The following is a 25,666-nucleotide window of genomic DNA, read 5'->3' on the forward strand; positions in this document are numbered from 1 at the left end:
ACAAAAATCAAGTGCACACAGCTCAACTATAAAGGGATGGCTCGGAAAAAAGAAGTTAGCAGTTCTGGAATGACCCAGTCAGAGGCAAGACTTCAATCCAAACTACAGCATGATCAGGAAAATACATTGTGCAAATGCTAATTTGGAAGAGTTTAAAATTCCAATACATAAGGTTCATAGAATTACTGAAACTAACTGTGTTCTTAAATATAGCAACCCTGAAGTTCCCCAAGACTCAACCTCTACTGCCCACAAAATAAATTAAGCTAATGTGACAGTGCCTTAGCATTAGCATAGACTCAGGAAGTGGAAAAAACAAATAATGCATTATTTAACATTTAAAAAATCTAAGAAGTTTATCATAAATGCTATTAAACTAAATTTACTGTTTCTCAATGGTGAAGGTTTCATGGTCAATATTTTGGACTAAAAAGTAACAACATGAATACTTTCTATAAACACTGCACATGTGTTGTATACAATTTTTAGGTGCATCAGAAGTACAAAAGTTACAGCAATTTTGAAGGAATTCCTTCCGCTGGGTTGTGAGATACAGGACTCTGCTAAAGACTTTTCATGGGGCTGATTTCCAGAAGAAAGCAGGATTTTAATGTGCAAATATGATATATCATGTGTCATATCTGCAAGACTCTTACAGATGAAATCCAGTGGAGGATTGTTGGGCTGTAGAGCAGAACAGAACCGTAACTCTATCAGCTCTCAAAAGTGAGCCTATGAAACGGAGACCATCCAATCTCAATTACTGCTTTAAACCTCCTGTTCTAGGAAGCAATGACACTGCACCATTTAGATAAAGAAGGGAGAAAAATTGAGGTCCTGTTTAAATAATTTGTTCTCACTCTTACGTTTAGTTGGGGAGGCAAGAAGCAGACAAAATCAATCACACTGAGCCCTGAAGAGATGGGGCAGACACAGTGAAAAGCAGCAAAGTGCCAGCAATTCCCAGCATTAGTCTCCACCAGAAGGTCACCATAAAGATGAACCTGAGATTTGTTTAGGATATGTAAAACCATATAATATAGCTAATCTCTGGACCCACATACAAAATACTTCCATTATTCTTTTAAGTACATTTAATTGATCATCTCTATTTAATAAAAGTACCAAATGTGACCTTTAAAACATTTAGAAATATAGGACTCTTTTCAAGAAGGCAGATGCTGAAGCAGACAGGAAAGAGTAGTGACACTGGAAGCGGTCCATAGTAATTACACTGCCCCCTGAAAAAGTAATGTGGGGAACCTTCACCATGCCAACAAAAGCAACAGGGAGGAGGTGAACTTGCATCAGGAATTCTTTTTTTAGACACAAGTTGCATGGATGCAGAATTGACTTCAACTGAGATGTTTGTCCATTAATGTACATTTTTTCACTTAAGATTGTGGTCCAGCAGCTTTCATGAACATTTCTGATGTTTCCGAGGGCTGCTCTTCTACAATGCTTATGTTGTCCCCCACACTCATCTGATTGGCCAAATGTGTTAAAACAGACAATGAGATGATGTGTTGTTTTACATATTCTACCATTCAAACGTTTGATTCAGTAGGATTCTTTTTAAAAGAAACTAATACTTTAATTCAGCATTACAAAAGACCACTAAATCCAAAAAAGCTCTTCTTTTGAAATTTGTGTTCATCGATTAATAAAGGCATCACGGTTTCCACAAAAATATTAAGCAGCACGACTGTTTTAAAATTTTATCATATGTTTCTTGAATACTAAAACTTGAAAGAAAGAAAAAAGTAAACTTTTTTTATAAATATTTTTTAGTAAATATGACATATTACTTAACATTTTAATTCACATTTGCTATTTAAATTTAATTTGTTTCCTGTGTTGTCTTTAACACAAGTTTCACATAACCATTATCTCTATCTCAAGGTCAAAAGACTTGTATTTGCTTGTCAGCAAATATAAATATAATATTTAAATTCCAATATAAATTCCACTTAATTTTTAACTTTCAAAAGTTTGGGCCAGGAAGATCCTTTTCTTAAATAAAATAATACTTTTATTCAGAAGGAATATATTAAAATGATCGGAAGTGGCATTTTAAAAACTTATTAAAAAAGAAAACAGTTAGTTAAAGTTGTAATAATATCTCAAAGTGTTTCACTTTTTATTTTATTTATTTTTTTATTAAAAATATACAGCCTTGGCTGATGTAACCCTGACAAGTCATCTCCAGTGAATTTTTGTGTTGCTGATCATTTTGAGAAAATATTGTATTTCAGCAAAATGATCTTGGGGGATAGAATATCTCACTTCAGAAATGGATAATTATATATCTCTATCTGTTTTCCCCAGTGTAGCATGTCTCACTTTACCAGCTTGGCTAGACAGATTGAAGAACAGTGTGGGAAAGCTCATATCAGCTGATTTCAACCTTCAGGTGAGGTCACAGACTACTGATCTGAACTCAGTTTCCTCCATGTAATTCATCCAGGTTTTCAAACGGATTTGCCACAATGATGTGATGTCTCTATGCAAAGGACACAGGTCTCGCGTTTAGAAAATATGTTTGAAACTTTGCAAAAGGAAGGGGTTAAAAAACACGATAGATCAGGTGACAGAAGGTTTCCAAGCAGCCTGTTCCAAATTTTCCACTTTAACCCCAGCGTCAGCTCATTTTAGAGCCAATGACATCATATGTAGTGTAGCGAGAGAGCGGTGTGACAAAGAAAAACCAAGCTGACCGCAAATTAGACGTTATTCACAGAAAACATCTGAATGTTCAGCCAGAGCTGTCACAAACAGGCTACTGCACTTTTTTTCTTACCGTTCTGTTCTTCTAACTCATTGCCAATCTCCTGACCCATCTGTTTTTGTCTACTTATGACTGCAGCCAGAGCATCCAGGCCAGCATCCTGAGCTAAAGAGAAAGACACGTGAGAATAGAAACGTATTTATACAGCACTGTACAAAAGAAAGACAAAATGGGCACATATTTATCCAAAAATGTGCATATTTTATGTTCCTGTGGATAACATCATGTAAATCATCCGGCGTTGAAGGACAAGCTAAATGCTCATCTCATGTGGGACAGAAACCAATTGAAAAAAGCATAAATTCCATCTAAATAAGACTCATAGAGAGAGAGAGAGAGAAACCCATTAGCAGCAGGGTGTTGGTATTTGTGACATTTAAATGACACAACGTGTGATCTGATGTCATTTTTGACAGAAGCAGCTGCTACGGAGAGCCAGAAGGTACTTCAGCAGCAACCTTGAAGCTAAAAGTAAAACTTGGGTAGACAAAACGGCTCCTGCTTTTTCTCAAAACTCCTACCAGTTGCTATTCTCAAATGAGTAGCAGATCTCATAATGGGGGCGTAAAATCAAAAAAGGGCTTCTTCTAATGTCTCATCCCATTAAGATGACAGCAGAAAGAGGTGGCCAGCTAGAAACAATGTCAAATACCACATAGTTACGGTGTAAGATGAAAAGACTTGCAGTCATATGTGATGTACCTTCAATAATCTGCTGCTGTTGGTGTTTGATTTCTCCAAAGCGGAGTCCTCTGGTCTGCTCAGACTCATTAACCAGCCACGGGTTCCCAGCGGGCCTCGAACCGTTTGCCCCAGTCATCAGACAAGACCTGGAGGTACACATTGCATCATGTCAGTTTATTACACAGACTCCTCTAATTCTGGAATTCTGAATTCTGGTTTGAAATTCTGAAACTTTTATGAGACTATGCACCACATTCCCATGATTCACTAACAAAGGTTGTTATGAAGAAAAAAAACTAGTATAATATAAAACTATTGACTTATAGCACTTGATATTAAGTATACATGCTAAAGACATACTTCCTTTCGAAAACTGGGGGTTAGTAGGATTTTTAATGATTAATTCGCTTATGAACTCAGGCTGCATTTATTTGATAAAAAAATGGATTTTTTACTGTAAAAGCAAAGCTGAACGCTCAACTACCATTACTTCATCCTTCAGTGCTACATGATCCTTCAGAAATCATTCTAATATGTAGAACTGCATAAGATACATTACTTATTAAGCAGCACAAATATTTCCAAATTTTATGATAATTTTGTGGAAACCTTGATATATATTTTTCAGGTTCTTTGATGAAAATCAGAGCAGCGTTATTTGAAATTTTCAATAGCAATGTAAAAATATGTATTTTCATCTCTGATCAATTTAATACATCTTTACAGAATAAAACAATGGTTTAAATCATATTGAAATTCTAGGAAGCCTAACACATTCACTTTGCTTCATATACTTGTTTGGCATATATTGTTTCTTCTGGAATTAGCCTACTACATTTTTTTATTTTTTTTTTTATTATTTTTTTTTTTTATAAATTATGCCTACATCTGATGGCTTCAACAGAAACATATCCCATAGATTAATAATAATATTGGAGTTCACACAAGTCTATCGTGAAAGAAAATCTTAACATATTTTTAAAGATGTTTTTTTTTTGTTTTCCGAAAACCAACAGAACCAAGTACACTATTATTTTGTAGACGTGAAATTGCTGTAACACAAGCCTCTTTTAGCTTATTGTTTTAATAATACACAAAAACGTATATGTACATGCGTTTATGAATTCAGCAGTCATCACTGTAATACACAAAGTCAACTTTCTCATTACATACACACACAGAGCAATATTATAGTTATTCCACATGCACTGTCAATCAACAGCTACATGCACACATCAAATGGACACACATCATCTACTTTACAAACATAAATAAACTTCGAAGCATGTCCGTGAGTTGTTCAAGAGCCACAGGCTCTTTTACCAAACTCACATCTGTAGCACTCATGTGCCTTCAGAATAAATAACCTTTCTATTTTTTACTTCTAAAATAGCAAACAACATCCCCTTCTTCGGACCTTGTAAGATCAGAGAACCTCTGTTTATTTGTTCATATGGGTTCCACTTTGTTGAGTTTTCATGCCCTACGTTACAAGGACACCAAGCATATGAACCGCCTCTGGCTTTTATACAAGCTTTCAAAGCGCCATGCCAAACCGAGAAGTGGCCTGTTATCCCATGGAGACACTGCGTTGTGCTTTTGCACTTTTCTTTGATTAATGTATGAAACCTGTTCCCCCTGAGGCTCCTGGACAGCTCGCAGAGAGAGAAGTGAAGTTTAAAGGCTCTTCTGGAAAAGCTATCATCGCTCAGCATCGCACCAAGAGTTATGAGCCGGTCACTAGCTCGCACCCGTGTCCTGCTTCCTGTAGGTTCAGAGCCTATATGAAAACAAATCCATCCTTGGCGCTGATAACAAATCAATATTTCTGCATTTAAAGACACCTAACTGCTTAGATGACTTATCAAAAATAACAATTTAGGAAAATCAAAGCCACGTGGTGCAACCAAACATGAAATAAATAAAATAAAATACATACAACAGGATATTGAGGACAACCTTAACTAATCTCTTTGTGTTAAAAAAAAAAAAAAAAAAAAAAGTCAAACTAAGGGTGTCTTAGTTTGACTTTTTTTTTTTTTTTTTAATAACACAAAGAGATTAGTTAAGTTTGTTAACTGCCATATGATGCAAGATTTCTTAATTAATAATCAATAATATTTGTATAAAACACATTTTAACAATTAAAAAATCTATTACAACTTATAGCTTATGATACTTAAAAGTAAATAATGACTGATGAAATAAAGTGTATTTTTATTAGATTTTTATTAGATTATTAGTAAATAAATTACTTCTGAAAATACCATATGAATCCAACATGCACACAAAGAGTACATTGCTCAAAAACCTAGCACATGTTTTTTAAACTAGATTTTCTGAAGAGATTTTTCCTTTAATCTGCACTCTCATATATGTCAAAGTCCCATATCTAAGATTTATAACCATTTTTATAGAAATTATTTTTTTTTTTCTCCAAGTTTCCTTTCAGGAATATGCAGTTGTTCATGAAGGTTAAGGTGAAACTTCATGTCAAAAAAGGTATTTGAGTAAAACTCAAATGACTTCCTCTCACTATAAGCGCCAGTTTCTGACAATAGCCCTTCTCTTCCACTTAGTTCAGCATCAGCGGAGCTTCATTTAGGTTCAGAGAGGTCGCTAACCTCTAAAGATCAGTTCCTCTCATTCTAATTCTTCCTCACAACGAAGAACTTTACTTCTCAAATGCTTGGCAAGCTAGACTTCTTTCTTCTCAATCTCTCCATTCCTCCAGCTTTCTAATCTACAAAAGTACCAAGGCAGTCACACAGTGCCTTTGAAGCGTGGTCTCTATCCAAGTCCAAGCTGATATTAATCCTCTGGCCAGCAAGACAAGTGGCCAGCGGCGGATCCTAATCTTTCTGACATGTTTGGCAACTGGTAGCTTGCACCAACCCCTCTACACTTCCTCCGCTCCATCCCAGCGGCGTGAGGATTAACGCTTATCCAATTAACCTCCCGCAGAGCCTGCAGACTCAATCAGACGAGGCATCACACTGAAACGAGACCTGGAGACAGACCTCGTCTCTTAGAGCGGCCCGATTTAACTAATTACAACTTTGTGCATTACAATCAAATATAAAAGAGAGGAAACGGGAGGAGGGTAAGGGCACTCTGATCGGGAACTCTGAATCTTCAAATGAGCGGCATGTCATTTTTGTGCTTGATTAGAGGTTAATCTTCCACAAAGGTATTGTTTCACGACTGCCATAAGCCTGGTCTTAGCCCAATGGAAAAAAAGTGAAATGCTATTTCAGCTTATTGAAGCAAAGCTAACACCCCCACTGGCAGACAAAGACCACACAGTGAGATGAATCCAGGCCCTAAAAATCCTGCCAGGCTAAAATTATTTAGTATTTAAAAAATTATCAAATTACTACAATTTATTAGCAAGCTTTAGCTAAATGTGTGCACAGCGTAACAGTGCAGTGCGATGTGAACGGGACCAATAAAGATTAAATTCAGCCCTCTCATCTTAAGGAATTAGAGAATGAAGTCCACAAAGATGGCTACGATTACTTAAAGTCCATTATAATTTTATTATTCACCTATTAAATTATATTTTACCTAAAAAGCCTCTGTATTAACCTATCAGTATTTTTATTTGATTATTATTATTGCTATGAAAATACAGTTTACCACTAATACTTTGAATAATAATAATTAATAACAAATACATTTTAGTTTATAAGGATAGTTTATAATTTTTTTTAATATCAATGGAAGTTTACAATAACAAGAAGAGTAAGAAGAAAAGAAGAGTAATCCAGACAGAAGGAGCATTAAGCTTAAAAAATATATATATAATATTAGCAGGTTGTTTTGCCTTCCTATCCTAGTACGTATAACCTGGATCGAGAAGGTCGAATCAAAATAATGACCATCTCATTTCTCTGAGGAAGTTGGGCTCCTGAGCTGTCGTTTCGATTGAGAGTCAGAAGCGCACAGGAGATTGGCGGTGACACATTAAGTCTCTGATTGGTGTATTTTGGAGAGAGGATGTGAGCGCAGTGGAGAGTAGGGAACTGTAAACAGTCCGGATGGTGGAAGTTCAACACTCAGCTCTGATCAGCAGAGCAGTAAAGCTGAACTGGAGCCCTTAAAGAGTATGCACAGACTTCCGTTTGAGCAACGGTCGCACCATTTCTGGCATAAAGTTACTCAACACTGGGACACTACTGCAGGGCCAAGAAGGAGACATGGCAAGCAAAGGCCTCTATGGTCTGGTAGACTAACCAGGGCACAGAGTTCATGGTTTCTCTACTTTTGTTGTGCATAACCATCAATTGAAGGGGAATATCAAACTATGCAGCTTCAAATAAGGATGGCCTGCGAAACTTAAGCCAGAGTGAGAGAGTTTTGAGCCAGCTGACTGAGTCATTTGGAACAGTCACCTCATCCTTCAGGCCACTGAACATTTTACATTCATTGATCTTGTACATCCAATATAACTTGCAAACATAAACATTTGGTTTTGTATTCTACATTACTGTTGCAAAACCTGCTGATTTGTCATCAAAATAATACCTTTTTTATTTTCAGGAAGGACACATTAAATTGTTTAAAGTAATGTTTTCAACATTCATATTAATAAAAAATGAGTCCTAAAGGATCATTGGGTGCTGAAGACTATTGGAAACTCAGTTATTCTATTAGAATAACTATTTAGTTATTCTAAATTGCAATATTACACAATAAAACTGTTTTTACTGTATTTTTATCCAATCAATAAAGTGAGCATAAGAGACTTTCAAAAACAACAACAAAGCATCATATCAATCCTAAAATTTAAAATGGTAATTTACAAACCAGTTATTATTGTTTTTCATTATAGTGAGTTTTCTCTAAAGTTGAAAAGACAAAGGAAGCAAGCTTAACCGTTAAAGAAAAATCGAAATATTTCTGGCAAAAATTGAAAATGGATTATTCTGAGTGGTAAAACATCAACAGGGCAAAATGTATAACGAACCCTGTGGTATATTTTATTCATTAAACTTAATTGGTCATAGAATGGCGGTACCTTGATGGCTCAGCTTCTGAGATGTCTTCTTTAAAAGAGGTGTTCAGTATCGCTTCTCTGGTAGCGAGGTCATCAACAAGGGTCTGTCTTCTGTTTGCTTCAGCTTGCATTCTAACATCATTCATTAAGGCTTTAAAATGACACATTTATGATTGCATAATTACACTCATCTCACAGAACCATTGCTAAATCATCATAAATATCTTTGACTAATGAAAATAAAAGTAATATTTTCACTTTGATTTATTACAGTTGTTTAAGACCAGTATTTCAATACTAAAACACCACTGCTTCAGACCATACGGTTATTGGTTTGTTATTATACACTGCCCCCTACAGGTTTTTTTCTCATTATTAATAGAAGCTCACTATGATTCTGTGTTTGTTTAATCACCCTAATATAATTTAAACCTGTACACTAACAGGTATTTTGTCAAAACGCTCCTAAACTACATTTAAGACAATCTTCAGCATCATGACTGTAGCAAAAAATGTAAGACATTAAAGTATAATATAAAATTTAGTACCTCTGGATCTCAAAATCTTTGGACCCCACTCTCAGCTTTTGAGAAGCAAGAAATTAGTATTAAGTGGGTCTTTTTTTTTTATTTTCTGGAAGGGATACATACGCCGTTGGGCAGAATTCAGATTCAATGTCTCCCTGAGCTGTGCTATATTCTGTTTGAGCTTCTGTAATGATGCTCTCAGGGACATGTTGAGCTACAAGTGCAGACAAAGACAAAAGTGATATGACAGCATAAAGATCACTGACACATATGGCTTAACTTTATTGACAAAAATAAATAAATCATTTAATAATAATAATAATAATAATAATAATAATAATAAAATATTGTGTTTACCTTGGCTGGATTCCCTCCAGTCCTCTGCTGTTTATTTCTTTCATGGATGTTTTCTGCAATTTCCCGAGCCATGCGACAAGCTGCATCATAATTCTGTAACCTAAACAATTACAAACAAAACAAATTGTTAATTTGGTACAAAAAAATAATAATAATAATTTAAAAAAAAAAAAAAAAAAAAAAAAACCTTTGCACCTGCTACAGTTTCCACCAGTTTTCAACTAATTTAACGTTAAATCACAAGATTGGCATCAACAACGTCATGTGACAGATCCCAGTAAACCAGCTTGGCAACATTTATATCAGCTGTTCGCCGAGTAAAAACCTATATATGTAACGTTACACAAACACAGAATATTTGATTAAAGTATAGGGTGTGACGAGCAATAAAGAAAATACTACAGAGATAATTTCAGTCTGAAGTGATCTGGCTGAATACAGATCCACTGAATGAATTAACGTTAAACTGCAAATTAATTTTGTTGGACTTCAACAAAACAGGACTGTAGACCTCACATGATTATAAACGCTAAGAATGTAAAATGCATACCACAAATCCTGTGACATATCGAGGCACTTTCAGTTATAAAAAGCGTTTCTGTGGAAACTCAGAGCAAAATCACCAGCAGTGCCAGTTCCTGTTTGGCCGTGACGTCAGACGGTGGCCTCGTACAGACATCTCACGTAGCCTACGCTCAAAATTAGTACTCAGAAAAAAAGTTTAATTGTTTAATACAGAATGACTATAATATTTAGATTACAATAAACTTACGCAAGATTTAGATATGCTAGCGTTATGTAGGCTACATTATCTAACTTGTTGCACAACTAGTCTCAAAGACATTAATGCAAATATGTAACATTTCGGTTTGGTTTGAAATTACGTTATTATATTAGAAGAATAGACCATGGAGTCAGAAACACTAAATTCAGGCCACACCTGTTAAATCAAGTTGTCAGAGATATTAATGAAAGTTGATTTATGTACCATAAGAGAGCAATCAACCCACCAGATCCCACAAGGAGGCACCTGTGACCACTGAGACCCCCACTGAGGACCAAACAGCTGATCCCAGAAATTATGAGCATGCTGTTTTGCCATTTTATTAGGTAGTTTTTATATATATATATATATATATATTATATATAATGTATTTATTTATATGCTGATCCAAGTGACTTACTTTTTGATTAATTTGATTTGATTATTGTGGAGTTATCTAACTGTGTAATCACACCTAATATGAAGCAGGACAATGTTTCTAAAATAAACTTAACCTAAGTGTGTTAACGCAACATTCTAACAAAACAAACAGGTTTAGCATCTTATTTAATGCTATTAGCCCCCATTTCGAGCCTGACCATTTTGTTTCGCACCCAAACATACATGTGTTTGAATAAATAACAGTGTGTTGGAAACAGAACTGATTTTTGGAATTTCCTGGAAAGCGGGCAAGGGAAAGGTCTCTGGTAAAAAAAAAAAAAACATTCTGTGATACTTGTGGCTTTGATTATTAAACATCATTGTTATGCTGTGTTATATTCGGTTTTATTACAATTGTTCATCTTCAAGAGCTAATATTTACATTTCAAAACAGAAACTAACAGAGGCCATCTGAAATTTTCCACTGTGCATGCAGTAGTACTACAGTCACATGTCGGGTCACATGACAGTCACATCATCTAATACAAAACCCAGGTGTCCCAGGGCATCACAAAGACAGCAACAAACCTACTGTGAGCTTAACTTTAAAAGTCTCTTTGATGTGGACAGTTGGGGCCATGCATCAGATTACTTCAAATATTGCATGCACCCATTTTGGCTCTACAAATGTGAATGTCCGGAGTGTGGAGGATGGCAATAATTCACAGTATGCAGACCGGGCAAACTGTGGCAGACTCCGTTCCCGATCTCTTTACGATTCTGAGGAGACAAAACACACAACGGGAGAGACTGACAAGGACAGATAAGGCCACATAAGACCTCGTTCAAAATCATTCTATGTTTGTGACACTGATGATGCAGGAATGGGTCATTTTAGCAGATGCAATCCTATCAGACCAAGAGCAAGATCACTACACAGTGAGGATGGGAAAAGAAACACTGGTGGGACAAGTATCACCGCAAAGCCTCCAATCAAAAGACCTAAAGGAAACTCAAGCAAATGGGCCAGCAAGAATCGTATAGGTGTGTGAGTGAGATCTTTTTACCTGTGAAACTTTTCACCTTTAAGGTACTTGGCCAGCGTTGATAATATAATAAGTAAGCACAGATTGTTGTGTAACACCTCTGAAGGCTTGAAAAAAGCTAAATATTTAATATTAATTAGTATAATCCTAAAATGAATTTGAGACTTTACAGCAATAAAATGCATGAGCAGATAAAAAAAAATGTTCTGGCTGAAAACTATAAGCTCATACACTGTAAAATTCATTTCAATATTTATGTTGTTGTTGTTGTTACTTATATTAACAATCTAAGGAAACTTTATATCTTTTTTTTTTTTCTTTTTTACTATAAAGAATCTGCAATGCAATGTAAAGTTTCTTCATGGAACCACAGATGCCAGTAAAGAACATTTATTTTTAAGAGTGTAATTAAATAATCCTGTAGTGTCAGGTGGGAAGATCAGACAAGAAAAAAGAGAGAGAGAGAAGCTGACAAGAAAAAAAAATGGCTTGATTTTTTATTTTATTTTTTTCACAAATATAATTATAATTTAGTGTTTAAATGTATTTATGGTTGGGAACATAAGTTATAATATTATTGACATTCAAGTCATGCTGCAGTTTTTTTTTTTTTACTTCAACAGGAAATAAAGGAAATTTAAGGGGTCTTCCCATGATGACCATTTCTGAGGTGGATAATTGGGAGATAAGCTCTTTTCCTGGGATGAAATACGGTCAGTATGTAGACTGGGAAAAGATTGCCCCAGAAGCTGCCACCCGCTATCGAAAGATCCTTTCAAGTGATCATTATGAGCTCAAAGCAATGGGCCGTACAGGATTCTGGTCCATGCCTCATACTCTCAGAGCCAAGACTTACCAGCACATCATCCACAGCATCGAGAGCACATCCACCGCCGCTGATCTGGACACTTACCACGGCTTAGTTAGGAAGCTTTTTGGAGAATTGCAACCAAGTACACACCCTTTCCCAAAGTTTATGGAGGATGGGGAAATTCCCAGATACTGCTTAAACAAAGCAGGTCTGAATTCAGTGAAAAAAATTCTCATTTGTATAGACCACAATTTTCCTGATCTGGTGTCTCTTCTCTTGCACTTCAGTGAGGATGAAGCCCATTGTTTCCACAGTATTTGTTCCCTGGTGACCTACACAGACCCTAAAAAGCGTTACATTGACCGGACGTTCCTCACTTCACGTGCCTCATGCATGACCTTTGGTGACCTTGCCAATAAATACTGCCGGGGAATCCGGAAGCTTATAGCCAGCTCTCGCCAGAACCTGTTTGAATTCTACTCTGACTGGATCCTGTGGATCTTGGCCGATCTGCCTTTCAGATATGCTATCAGAGTGCTAGATGTCTATCTAATGGAGGGTTACAAAGTTTTATACCGTGTAGCTCTTGCTCTACTCAGCTTTTACAAGGTTTCTGTGTCTTCAAGAGTGGCCCACGTCGATGACTTCAGACAGGACATGAAGAGTTTTGTGCAGAATGTGGGACGGCACAGTACTATTGACGCTCTGCTTCAGAGGGCTTTTAGTATACAGCTGCCCACACATAAAGAACTGACTTTTCTCTTCAATGCCAACAAGAACGCACTAATTCATAAGAACATCCACAATAAGAGGTAAGGGGTTTGTGAAGTAATTTTTTGTGTACCCTGTTATTCCTTTTATATATATATACTATATATAAAACTGGATTTTTGACATTGACAATAGAGCTACAACAAATATCTATTTATTTTTTTATTTTTTTTTCAAGCTCATACCAAGCTATGGATTTCCAGGCCTTCAGATCCTCTGTAGTAACTGAAAAAGAGATGAGGGTGGTCTGGGCCTGGATTCCAGAGCGATTTGCTCTGTTCAGTCCTGTGCAGCTCTTCAGTACAAATATTCATGGCAGAAGTCTCTTCTCGTAAGTTATTATGATTCACAGGGACGCTTACATGAATTTGGTTAAATAGTTTTAATATATTTAAACATGTAAATGATAGTAATGGTGCTTATTATTAGATTTTTTTTCAGCAGCCATTACTCTAGTCAGTGATCTTCAGAAATCATTTGAATATGCTAATCTGATGCACAATTGAAAACTTGTGCTGTAAATAAAATCATGTGGAAACCATTATATTTTTGTCAGGATTCTTTGATAACTACAAAGTTGAAGATTACCAAATAAATTGTAACAATTTAAAAAAAAAATTCCTTGCCACTTTTGATGTGCATCCTGGTTGAATACAAATATTATTATTATTTTTGCATATTTATATTATTATTTTTTTTTCCCTGCTAGGTTTTATTCCAGAGTTGAGGGACATGATCCAACTGTTTTACTCTTGAAAACTGAAGATGAGGAGGTATGTATGCATTTCTTTCTTTAATCTTACAGAAAATACAAAAAATACATAATATTTTGTTACATTTTGCTTGGCCTCATGGCAACACAGATTTGTGGGGCTTTCTTGTCTTCTGACTGGGCCCAGAAGAATTGTGATGAAAAGGGATTTAAGTTCTTTGGCACAAGAGAGTGTTTTGTTTTCACTGTGAGTAAGTCAATTGATTTATTGTGTTTTAAACTAAATGTTGCATTGTATGCACAATCACTTGATTTGAATCCGTTTATTTTTAAGTCATTTTTTAAAACAACTTTTCAGCTAAGACCAGGAATGGAACGGTTCCAGCGTACAGTGCTGCAGATCTCTGGGATGTCTGACAAATGTGATTCCTCTCATCAGAAACAAACTCTCTCCATTAGCTCTCTGCTAAGCACTCATGTGGAAAGACCCATTGGAGCCTCTCAGAACCAAAGATATGAGTCTGCATCATTCTGCACAATGTCAACCTTCAACATCATGGCAGGAAATGATGAGACACTTTTTACTGGTGACTTTTTTTTTTTTTTAATGACATGAAAGGTTTCAGCATGAAATCCAGGCTCAGTTATCCCCTATAGTTATCACAAGCAATGTGACAGCCTCTCAGGTTAATATTTGCATGCCCTGAATTGACATTTCACCTGCAAACGTGCTGCTCCACTGCCTATGTGTCAACATTACTGGGAAATATAGCCTCTTTCTTAGTTTAGAAAAAAATGTTGTGTATACACTGCTTTACACGGCTCTTAATGTGCTCTCTATCCTGCAGGTGGTGATGATGGCCACGTGCTGCACCTGCAGGTAGATCTGACAGCTGGATCTTCTGAACACTGTGATACGTTTGAGAGTCCACCTCTCTGCAGGGGATGCTTCAAGATCCAGTCTCTAGAGGTGTGGGGTATCCAGCACCCTTTGTCTGTTCCACCACTGCTATCACAGTGAAGACTGTGGAGAACAACTGTTGTTTGCCCACACATCAGAGGTCACACTTCCAATTGTCCTCATACTTTGAGACAAAGCTAAGGCCATTAAACCTTTTTTATTTATTATTTTTATTTTTTGACTGCAGTGTATTGTGCAGCGTGTGTAAGTAGCCTACATGTGTATTGTGCTATTGCTGTATGAAAAATACAATTATATATATTCACAATATTATTTATTTACATTTTAAAATAGTTGTTTTATTATATGACTTGTTAAATTATTTTAATATTGTGGTCCTGTTGTTCACTGTATTCCTGGAATAACTAAAGTTTGTAAAGACTTGTGAATATAGAAGTTGTAAAGTATTAAGTTTGTATTGAATATTAATAAACAACATAAAAAATTTAATTACATCAAATAGAGCTTTATATCAGATCGATGCAAGTGAAATTAAATATGGCTGTGGTAAATAAAGTTGACATAATGTGTAAAGGCGCGAGTAATATTTCGGCTTATTGCACAAGCTGGTAACAATGACTGCTCAGGTAAGAGTGAATTTATTTGGAGCAAACGATGTTTTTTCGAGCTCAAGAAAGTGAACTGGGTTTTAGCTGTGTTTTTTGCCTTGGTAACTTTAGATCACTTTTAAACTTGCTCTCGTGCAGGTTTTCTGGTTAAGCAAATCAAAACCGAACCAAATCAGCTGTGGGCATAGTGAAATATCTGACAATAGCCTAATCACAATGCGCAAGCCGATTTTGTTTTTCTTTCTTTTTTGTAATTTTATGCACAAGTCAATACGATCACTTAGAAAACATGACCTTTTTTAATTTGTAAAGTACAAAGAAAATGAAACCATTTAAATGCATACATTTCTGGCAATTTATGAGCGTTTTTTTTTTTTTTTGTATTTTTTTACTAACCAATTAGCAAGCAGACGTTGATTCAACGTCGGCTTTTGGTTGTAAAGGTCAGTATCAGTCGTCAATAAAATTTCGACTTTGAATCAACGTTCATTAGTCGGTACATCAGAACGTTATTTTCCCGAAAATAAACACTGATCTATATATATCTATATTAAAGATCAGTGAAAATAAAACACAGATTCAACCTTTCAAACAGCCGCAAATCATAGCGCACTCAAAAGATACACGGACCCGCTGCTTCTGCATCCATCTGCACTGCAAACGGATCTTCACTTTAATTTCGTTCACTCTTTGCTGATATACTGCACTTTTCAGATTTGAGAATCATTGTATCAATTTCGGAGTCGCTAACGAGAATCAATTCCAGTGCTGGACTCTAGAGCTGTTCAGAGTCGAGGAATCGACTCTTTTGGAATCGACTCCCCATCTCCGAGGGCGCATATTAAGCGTTTTATTTTTCCCCCCATTTCAAAATAGTCTTTAGTTTTTGGTATAGCTAATAATATCGAACATATTAGCTGTATCTACAAGAACTCATGAGAAGACATTTACTATTTAAAACTTACAGAACCAAAACGCTCAAAAGAATTTGAATTCCTAATTAATAACCAAAACAAAAACGCAATATTATTTCAAGGCTTCTGTACAAGTTACTGGATGTAGATTTTTTTTTGAATAGTTCAAATGAATCGATTCAGTGATATGAACTCTCCTCCTCTACTAAGCAACGAGTCTAAACACAGCTTGCTACTGTTGCCTGGATACGCGTGTTTGGCTCCCGAAGCCAGCGGCTTTTCGACTTATTTAGCCTATCCTTACTCTGAAGCTTTAAGTTGTATCGCAATGGCAGAAGACGCGCAAGAAGTCCCCCAAATCGCATTAGAGGCTGTTATTGGTTTTAATGGTAAGATAAACTGTGAACCTTTTATCGCGTTTGATAGTTTTATCTATAGCTAATAAATGGCATTTGCTAAAACGGATGTAATGATTCGGTGCCAAAACATTAAACGTTACATTGTTTATACAGGTCATGTGTTTTCTGGACTCAAAGTACATCCAGACAAAGAACATATAATCTATCCTCTTGGCTGCACTGTTATTATTAAGAGTCTGAGAAGTGGGAAACAAACTTTCCTCCATGGCCACACGAACAACGTCTCTTGCATTTCTGTGTCCAAAAGTGGACGCTATATTGCTTCTGGACAGGTCACGTTCATGGGCTTTAAGGTGAGCTGGTGCAATAAAAGAGGAAAAACGCTGTTTACACATCGCTTAATAACATCACAGATATGTTTATTTTACCGCTATACAGTGCTCCCTAAATACTCCATTCTATAGCTTTCTTAAAACCAGATGGCCATTTCTCACTACAGGCTGATATTATTATCTGGGACTATGAGAAGAAGGAGATTTATGCCCGTCTTGTGCTTCATAAAGCTAGGGTTGAAGATCTCAGCTTCTCCCCAAATGATAAGTATCTGGTATCTTTGGGTGGACAGGATGATGCCAGGTAAAATCTTACTGCAGTGATCTTGAATTAATATTTCCCATATTTTTTATGTTTCTTAGCTCTAGTCTCTTAGCATTGTTTAATTATGCAATATCTGTATTTGTATTACCTTATTATAGTTTAATCTAACTGTACAATAGAAATTATTTACTTAGCATGTTTACTTGATGGTTTTAGCATTGTAGTGTGGAACATCGGGAGTAAAGAGGCTATATGTGGCAGTCCTGCTTCAGCACAGAGTGCTGGTCACTGCCTCACCATCGAGTACACCAACCTGAATGATGAAATCTTTGTCTCTGCTGGAAAGTAAGTCCAATTTTATGGTAGCTATTCATGCAAGAAACAACTCCGTTTTGATCTAAAACAAAACTTTCAAAGTTTAATGATTCACATTTAATCTCACATTAAATAAAAAAAAAATATATAAGGTATATTATGTTGCTTTCATTTGAAAATACAACAGAAACAGCAATATTGTAAAATATTATTATATTACAATTAAAATCCAGATTTCCTACGTTAATACATTTCAAAATAAGTAAGGATGGCAAAGCTGAATTTTCATCAGATTTTAGTGTCACATGATACTTCAGAAATCATTATAATATTTTGATTTGGTGCTCAGTTGTTATTATATTATAATTAATAATAATAATAATGTATGAAAATATACTGAAATCTATAATATATATTAGTGCTGTTAAATGAATAATTGCGATTAGTCGCAACCAAAATAAAAGTTTTTGTTTATATAGTATATTTATCTGTAGTACTGTGTAAGTACACACACATGCATGCATATATTTCAGAATTTGTCAAATTAGTTATTTTTATATATTAATTAATTATGTGAATATAATTGGACATAAATACATTATATTTTATAAATACAAATATTTTAAAAAATGTATACTGTTTGTGTGGGTATTTATATATACATAATAAATATACACAAAACACACGTTATGCAAACAAAAACTTTTATTTTGGATGTGATTAATCGCGCTAAATTGTTTGACAGCACTAATATACACGTATATATATATATATATATATATATATATATATATATATATATATATATATATATATATATATATATAGTGTCTTTAAAATTAAGTTCTTATCACTTTCTGCAGAGGGTAATTTATTGTGTTTAAAGGATTTTTTTTTTTTTTTGTTAAGTGGAACTCTGCGTGTATGGGAGCTTGATTTGACCAACAGAAAGATCCGGCCCACAGAATGCCAGACGGGACAGCTCAAGAGAATTGTCAAATGCCTAGAGGTGAGCAAGAGGCACTGACACTGGCAGTTCTGGTTCTGCTCATTTCAGACTATTTCTTATGTCTAAAACTAGTATATACTGTAGAACATAAATAAACTTAAGTGTTTTCCCTGCCTTGCAGATCCCAAACGATGATAATTATTTCTACTGTGGAACTTCAAGTGGGGATATTCTGAAAGTGAACCTGAAGACAAGGTTGCTCAACAGCTGTGGTCCTGTTAAACAAAAATTCAGCAAGGTGAGTCTCCAACTATGATTTAACAGTGAGCAGCTAAGAATGTCTTTTCTTGAAGTAGTATTTATGTCATTTACAAGATTTTTAGAAAACACACTGGTACATGTGAATGGATGTAAAAAATTGCCTTATTTATGTTTCATACAATTTAGCTCTTATTTCTTGCACTACACTGTCCAAAGAACAAGAGTTAACAAACAAGTTGAACAAAGAGTCTGAACAAAACTTTTTAACAAACCTTTTGTGTAAAATCTCATTTCACATCTCACATGCTTTTTCTCGATGTTGCAGGGAGTGAACACTCTTAAAGTCTTGAAGACTGGTGATCTTTTAGTCGGATCAGGAGATGGGGTGTTGTCTTTGTGCTCAGGAGGGAATTTCAAAACCATTAAGTGTGTAACAACCCTTGTTTCCTCTTCTTTCTTTTGCTCTTTGTATTCCTCCTTAGTTATTTATTCTTTCTTTCCTCCTTCATCCCATTCAACCACTGATTATGGTTTACTGATCATTTGTAACAGGAGTGTTCAGTTAGAGGGAGGGGTGACATCAGTGACCCTGCGTGGAGACGGGCAGCAGTTCTACGTCGGGACAGAAGCTGCACAGATCTACAGTTTAGGCTACATTGACTTTAAACCAGAACTCATCGCAACTAATCATAACAGTGCTGTAAAGGACGTGGCCTTTCCATTGTGAGTGTTATACTCCCTTCTGCCACTCGAGGGAGCCATAAGCTTTGTATTGGAATCCTTAGAAAAAGCCTTGACTCTCTACATATGTGCGCAAATCCTCTTCCTTCAACTCTCTTTTAACTCTCAACAGTGGGACCTCAGAGCTGTTTGCCACCTGTTCACAGAATGATATACGAGTGTGGCATACTGACTCCTCCAAGGAGCTTCTGCGTATCATGGTGCCCAACATAACATGCAATGCTCTGGGCTTTATGAAGGATGGCAGGAGCATCTTCAGTGGTGAGTCTCATACAGGATGGTCTATTGATCTGTGTATTAGAAATGTTACTGTAAAACGTGAACTCTATGAAATGGTTTGAGGAACCATCATTAATGACAATCATCAATAATTTATGCACCAACATGTTAATTGATGAACTTCAATAAAATACAATTGTATTGCAACTTGCTTTAAATGCTAACTTTTTTCCAGCTTGGAATGATGGGAAGATTCGTGTGTTCACCCCAGAGAGTGGGAAGCTGAAGCTGATAATTCATAATGCCCACAGTATGGGTGTGACTGCCATAGCAGCGACCAATGACTGCAAGAGGATTGTCAGCGGAGGGGGAGAAGGACAGGTACAGCACATCAGACACACATCAAAAACTCGCTTTTATGAGCTGTCCTCCGGTTTGAATATAAACACTGTACATTACTGTGCATTACCCCACCCACCAAATACATAATCTTACATTTAGAAAAAAAAGCATCCAGAGTGATACAAGAAACTAGCACAACTACGTTAATGTTCAAAAGTTTCTGGGCAGTAAGTTTTTGTTTGTTTGTTTGTTTTGTTTAGTTTTTTAGAAGTGACAATAAAGTGACACAAAAAGTGACATTTAAGATATTTATAATGTTACAGCCACCAATTGTGCAAGTTCTCCCATTTAAAAAGATGAGAGAGGCCTGTAATTTTCATCATAGGTATACTTTAACTATGAGAGACAAAATGTAAAAAAAAAAAAAACAGAAAATCACACTGTAGGATTTTTTTAATGAATTTATTTGCAAATTAAGGTGGAAAATAAGTATTTGGCCAATAACACAAGTTTATCTCAATACTTTGATATATACCCTTTGTTGGCGATGACAGAGGTCAAACATTTCCTGTAAGTCTTCACAAGGGTTTCACACACTGTTGCTGGTATTTTTGCCCATTCCTGCATGCAGATCTCCTCTAGAGCAGTGATGATTTTGGGCAACACAGACTTTAAACTCCCTCCAAAAACAGCCCCAAAGCATGATGTTTCCACCCTCATGCTTCACAGTAGGTATGGTGTTCTTTGGATGCAACTCGGCATTCTTTCTCCTCCAGACACGACAAGTTGAGTTTTTCCCAAAAAGTTCTATTTTGGTTTCATCTGACCATATGACATTGTCCCAATCCTCTTCTGGATCATCCGAATGCTCTCTAGCAAACTTCAGACATGTACTGGCTTAAGCAGGGGGACACGTCTGGAACTGCAGGATCTGAGTCTCTGGCAGCGCAGTGTGTTACTGATGGTAGCCTTTGTCACTTTGGTCCCAGCTCTCTGCGGGTCAATCACTAGGTCCCCCTGTGTGGTTCTGAGATTTTTGCTCACCGTTCTTGTGGTCATTTTGACCCCACGGGGTGAGATCTTTTGTGGAGCCCCAGATCGAGGGAGATTTTCATTGGTCTTGTATGTCTTCCTTTTCCTAATAATTGCTCCCACAGTTGATTTCTTCACACCAAGCTGCTTGCCTATTGCAGATTCAATTTTGTTTCTGGTGTCCTTTGACAGCTCTTTGGTATCGGCCATAGTGGAGTTTGGAGTGTGACTGTTTGAGGTTTTGGACAGGTGTCTTTATACTGATAACAAGTGGAGGACAGAGGAGCCTCTTAAAGAACTTGTTACAGGTCTGTGAGAGCCAGAAATCTTGCTTGTTTGTAGGTGACCAAATTTTCACATTTTCACATTTTCCACCATAATTTGCAAATAAAATCATAAAAAATCCTACAATGTGATTTTCTGGATTTTTATTTTATTTTTATTTTTTTACATTTTATCCCTCATAGTTGAAGTGTACCTATGATGACAGGCCTCTCTCACTGTATATATTACAGGCCTCTCTCACTGTATATATGTTTATAGATATATATATATATATATTTCCACAAAAATATAAAGCAGAACAACTGCTTTTCAGAATGCAAAATAAATGTGTTCTTTGGCGTCTTTTTGCAATAAAGGTTAGAGTCTGGGAGATATTCCAGGACTCATATCGTCTCGTCGAGATCATGAAGGAGCACAAAGCCACGGTCAACTGCATTAAGATCAAGAGTAACGACAAGGAGTGTGTGACAGCCAGCTCTGATGGAGCTTGCATCATCTGGGACCTGGTGTAAGTTTGAAGAGCATCAAATAATAGACATTTAATGTAGACCTACTGAGCGAAAGGTCTTGCCCTCAAGTTATTCCTCTGTGTCCCCTGTTGAAAAGTTAAATCAACCATCTTTAAATGAACCGAGATTTACAATCTGTTTGATGTAACCTTCTTCTTTTCGTTTCCCATCCAGGAGGTTTGTGAGGAATCAAATGGTCTTGTCCAACACCCTGTTCAGTGTTGTATGTTACCACCCTGAAGAATTCCAGATCATCACCAGCGGCACTGACAGAAAGGTACAAGACTTGACTGATCTAGACTGATGTAGGCTACTGTACTGGCATGTGTTTGAGAGAAATGGGGCCAGAAAGAGGGAGTGATGGATAGGTGCGAAAGCAGCTATACAGCATATAAATACTGTGTACAACAACAAGCTGACAGAAAGCTCTCCAAGTCTCCTGTGGATGTAGTAGGATCCGCTCATTCTACTCTGTGCCAAATAGTCCATCTGCTAGTCTTAGGGCACAGCATCAGTGTCCATTTAAAGACCGCAGTTTATTAGCATACGTGTGTGTGGCTGTGTATTAAATGTACAGTATGTCCAGCACACAGAAATATAAGAATGGTGTGGTTCTGTTTTATTTTTGGAAAGTAGCACAATTTATTTACAACAGTGGTATAAAAGTGTGTTAACGTCTTGATTAAGGATTTGCTGCAGTTGGACTAAAGAACAAAACTGTTTGGTTTAAATGTACCATCTAATAGCAGTAATTAATAATACTCCAGACTGTAGCCAAACAAACACAAATGCGAGTCCATTGTTGTCCAGGAAAAGCAGCCAAATCCAGCACAGTAGGTTCAGTACTTGAAAGGACACAATGCTGGGGTCATGCCGGATGCCCAGCGTTGGCGCAAAGCCTGCTGGGACCGAGCCATATCAATGAAGCATACCAGACCTGCTCTGTCTGCAGTGCCAACAGTGCTCATACCTTTTATAACTTGATAGAATTATTCTATCATAAATCATCATTCATTTTTGTTCTCTTATTTTTGAATTAGTTTTCAGTACAGGATTCTGACAGTATATTTTAATGAATGAGAAGCATTCAGAATTTTTTTTTAAGTGAATAATCCAGTTATCAACAAGGGAAAGCCATGTCACAACAGTGAACATCTCCATTACTGCTGAAATGCAATCAGTGGCCTACAGAAAATTAGATTTATGTAATGTCTCTTGTATACAGGTTCAGAAGCAATAACATATGACAAAGAACAACTGATGGATTAGAGACATTTCTTTTTTCTTATGTTGCACTATAACAAATTAAATCTTGATATTTCTATTGCAATTACATTGGCGCTTTCATACATTGATCTGAGTTTATGCTGAGAAATTATATTGTCTTTAGCTGTTTTTTTTTTTATTATAAACATTTTGGCTGTCATACTCTTACATTCATTCATTTTTCATTCATTCACCATTGAAACTGAGATCTAGACCACAGTAGGACATTTGAAATGCAGTCTTTACCATTGAACAGATTGGCTACTGGGAGGTGTATGATGGTTCTGCAATCAGAGAACTCGAGGGCTCCTTGTCTGGTGCTATAAATGGCATGCATATTTCTGAGGACGGAAAATATTTTGTGACTGGTAGGTACCTTTAGTGTCTTTTCACATACAGAGTTATTTCACTGAGTCATCCTTCTGTCATATGGCAGATGTAACAATAACGACAGGTGGCACAATAAACAATATAAACAGAAGTATATATTACTGTGGCGAAAAAGCATAATTCGCAAAACAGTTGGATAAATGTCTGCTCACCAGGTCTAAATAAACACTTGCAGAATTCAAACTGATCCAAGCAGTTATTTTTAAACGAGTTTCACAGTTTGAGTTGATGAAGTGCTAATCTAACATTTCTGTTTTTACTGCATGTTCATGCCGCTTTCTGCAGTTAGAATGCTAACCATCAAATCTCTCTTTTAGGGGGAGATGACAAATTACTGAAGCTCTGGCACTATTCTGATGGTGAAGTGACCCATGTTGGCGTCGGGCACAGTGGAAGCATCACAAATGTGAGGATCTGTCCCAACAGCAGATGCATTGTCAGCACCAGTGCTGATGGAGCTATCCTAAGGTGGAGATATCCACAAACCCTAAACCGTGAATAAGAATATCTAATGCAGTTCAGATATGATAATAGTTCAGATATACACTTACATTGCATTGCATTCCTTCTTCTTACAAATAATTGTATTGCAAATTAGGTTATGAAATCTTGTGAGATTTAAAGGTACCATTAAACAGTCCAATTCCAGTCATTTTATTGAAATAAAGCAGCCTAGAGCCCCAGTTTCGGAGGACTATTGTGAACTGCACTGTCAGCTAATATATCACCTGAGAATCTCCAGAGAGCCGGCGGGGGAGGTTTAGAGAAGTACAGCACGGCGTGAACCCAGCATCGGGATGTGCCTGTCCCAAATTTCCTCTCACCTCTGAGGAACATCCTCAATAATGAATATCTTAACCCCTAACAGTAAGGATATTCGGCCACATATATTTTCAAAAAAGGGTTTCTGTGCTGATTTTATTTAGTATGCCCTAGACCACAGATAACAGAGATCTGATGACCTCTTTTGTTGCTGATATAAAGACATAAAATAAAGTCAGTAGGCTATCCAATCAAAGTTCAGCTCGGTAGTCATATAAACTGTATCTATCTGTCTTGAAGTTAAGGTGTGTGAAAACAAAAAACAAAAAAGAAAAACAGATATCTATCAGAGGATAAACCTGTACAGGGTGTCTGATAAAACAAGAAACAGGGTGAGGGTGTAAATAAAAATAAATAAATACTAGTTGGTATTATACAGGTTAAGTGCTGAGTTTACTCTTTATTCTTTATCTGATCTCATTCTTGTTAAATGGGTGCATAATGGGTCTAGAGTTATGAAAATACATGCATATGATTCTAAACATGAAAATTAATTGTGGACAAGCTTTTAAAAAGAAGAACACAAGGAAACAGTAGGGGGCTCCGAATGCTTGGCAAAAAGACAAGCAAAACTGTGGTGAACCTCAGAATACTTCATCATCTACCTTACACTAGCCCTCCAAGGCTCCCCATTGTCCACTGAAACATTGGAAGGCCCCATGACTTTTTCAGTTGCTGTGATTTACAGGAAATAAACAAACAAATACATACTACTAGTACTACTATTCTACTCACAATTTATACCAGATAAAATGTTTTAGAGCTTGGCATAAAATAAAAACGATATATTTTTAGGAATCTATTAATTTAAAAGTATTTTTTGATAGACTTTTCAAGGTCTATAAATCACATTTTTAAAATAAGCTTTTTTTTCAGAAAAGAAAGTTGCTGGAAAGGTTAATTAAACATGATTTTTATTTGTTCTGGCTTATTTTAACGCTGGGATGTGTTTAAATCATTTCAAATTTTCAGTCCGCACAAGGGGCAACGAATCCTATTGAAAGTCAATCATTTACATACGCAAGGATTTTTTTTTTTTTATGAATAAATGAAAAGAATGATCCTCAGAATATATAACTATCTATATTCACACACACACACACACACATTAATTAAATATTCTGATATTAATGAAAGTTAATCATAGAGTGATTTGTGTTAGTGCTCTTAAGTATTGTATTTCATCACACCCCTGTGTGTTAATTGTTAATGTCATGAATGAGAATTATTGAGTTCATTAAAATAATGTCCAAACTGCAGCATAATCGTTTGAAAGAGTGAGTTTATTCAGATCAT

General features: G+C 36.1%; 3 protein-coding genes across 4 annotated transcripts in view; 2 read left to right on the plus strand and 1 right to left on the minus strand.

The window, feature by feature from the left end:
- The window catches only part of stx8 (syntaxin 8), a 65,741-nt gene extending 55,725 nt beyond the window's left edge, over positions 1 to 10,016 (minus strand). The window contains exons 1-7 of one of the 2 annotated variants that reach the window (XM_026262999.1): positions 9,906 to 10,009; positions 9,551 to 9,680; positions 9,356 to 9,455; positions 9,118 to 9,212; positions 8,493 to 8,603; positions 3,491 to 3,618; positions 2,801 to 2,893 (exon numbers count right to left, since the gene is read on the minus strand). In XM_026262999.1, the coding sequence (XP_026118784.1) occupies positions 2,801 to 2,893; positions 3,491 to 3,618; positions 8,493 to 8,603; positions 9,118 to 9,212; positions 9,356 to 9,427 (499 nt within the window). In that variant the 5' untranslated portion in view covers positions 9,428 to 9,455; positions 9,551 to 9,680; positions 9,906 to 10,009. Of the gene's footprint in view, positions 1 to 2,800; positions 2,894 to 3,490; positions 3,619 to 8,492; positions 8,604 to 9,117; positions 9,213 to 9,355; positions 9,456 to 9,550; positions 9,681 to 9,905 lie in introns of both variants that reach the window. The other variant, XM_026262997.1, reaches the window with a different exon arrangement.
- Positions 10,017 to 11,062: 1,046 nt separating this feature from the next.
- Positions 11,063 to 15,267, plus strand: LOC113088567 (TBC1 domain family member 24-like). Its single transcript, XM_026255776.1, has 7 exons — positions 11,063 to 11,543; positions 12,169 to 13,168; positions 13,306 to 13,458; positions 13,837 to 13,900; positions 13,991 to 14,086; positions 14,198 to 14,426; positions 14,688 to 15,267. Exons 1-7 carry the CDS (start codon positions 11,384 to 11,386, stop codon positions 14,858 to 14,860), a joined length of 1,875 nt encoding a protein of 624 aa, XP_026111561.1. The 5' UTR covers positions 11,063 to 11,383; the 3' UTR covers positions 14,861 to 15,267.
- Positions 15,268 to 16,514: 1,247 nt separating this feature from the next.
- Positions 16,515 to 25,605, plus strand: cfap52 (cilia and flagella associated protein 52). Its single transcript, XM_026263000.1, has 14 exons — positions 16,515 to 16,672; positions 16,796 to 16,995; positions 17,142 to 17,278; positions 17,456 to 17,584; positions 18,464 to 18,563; positions 18,685 to 18,801; positions 19,090 to 19,190; positions 19,317 to 19,487; positions 19,618 to 19,766; positions 19,960 to 20,105; positions 21,740 to 21,891; positions 22,067 to 22,169; positions 23,415 to 23,526; positions 23,866 to 25,605. Exons 1-14 carry the CDS (start codon positions 16,612 to 16,614, stop codon positions 24,048 to 24,050), a joined length of 1,863 nt encoding a protein of 620 aa, XP_026118785.1. The 5' UTR covers positions 16,515 to 16,611; the 3' UTR covers positions 24,051 to 25,605.
- The last annotated feature ends 61 nt before the right edge of the window (positions 25,606 to 25,666 follow it).

Source organism: Carassius auratus, chromosome 6 (genome assembly GCF_003368295.1).
Source record: "Carassius auratus strain Wakin chromosome 6, ASM336829v1, whole genome shotgun sequence".
NCBI classification, from domain to species: Eukaryota; Metazoa; Chordata; class Actinopteri; order Cypriniformes; family Cyprinidae; genus Carassius; species Carassius auratus.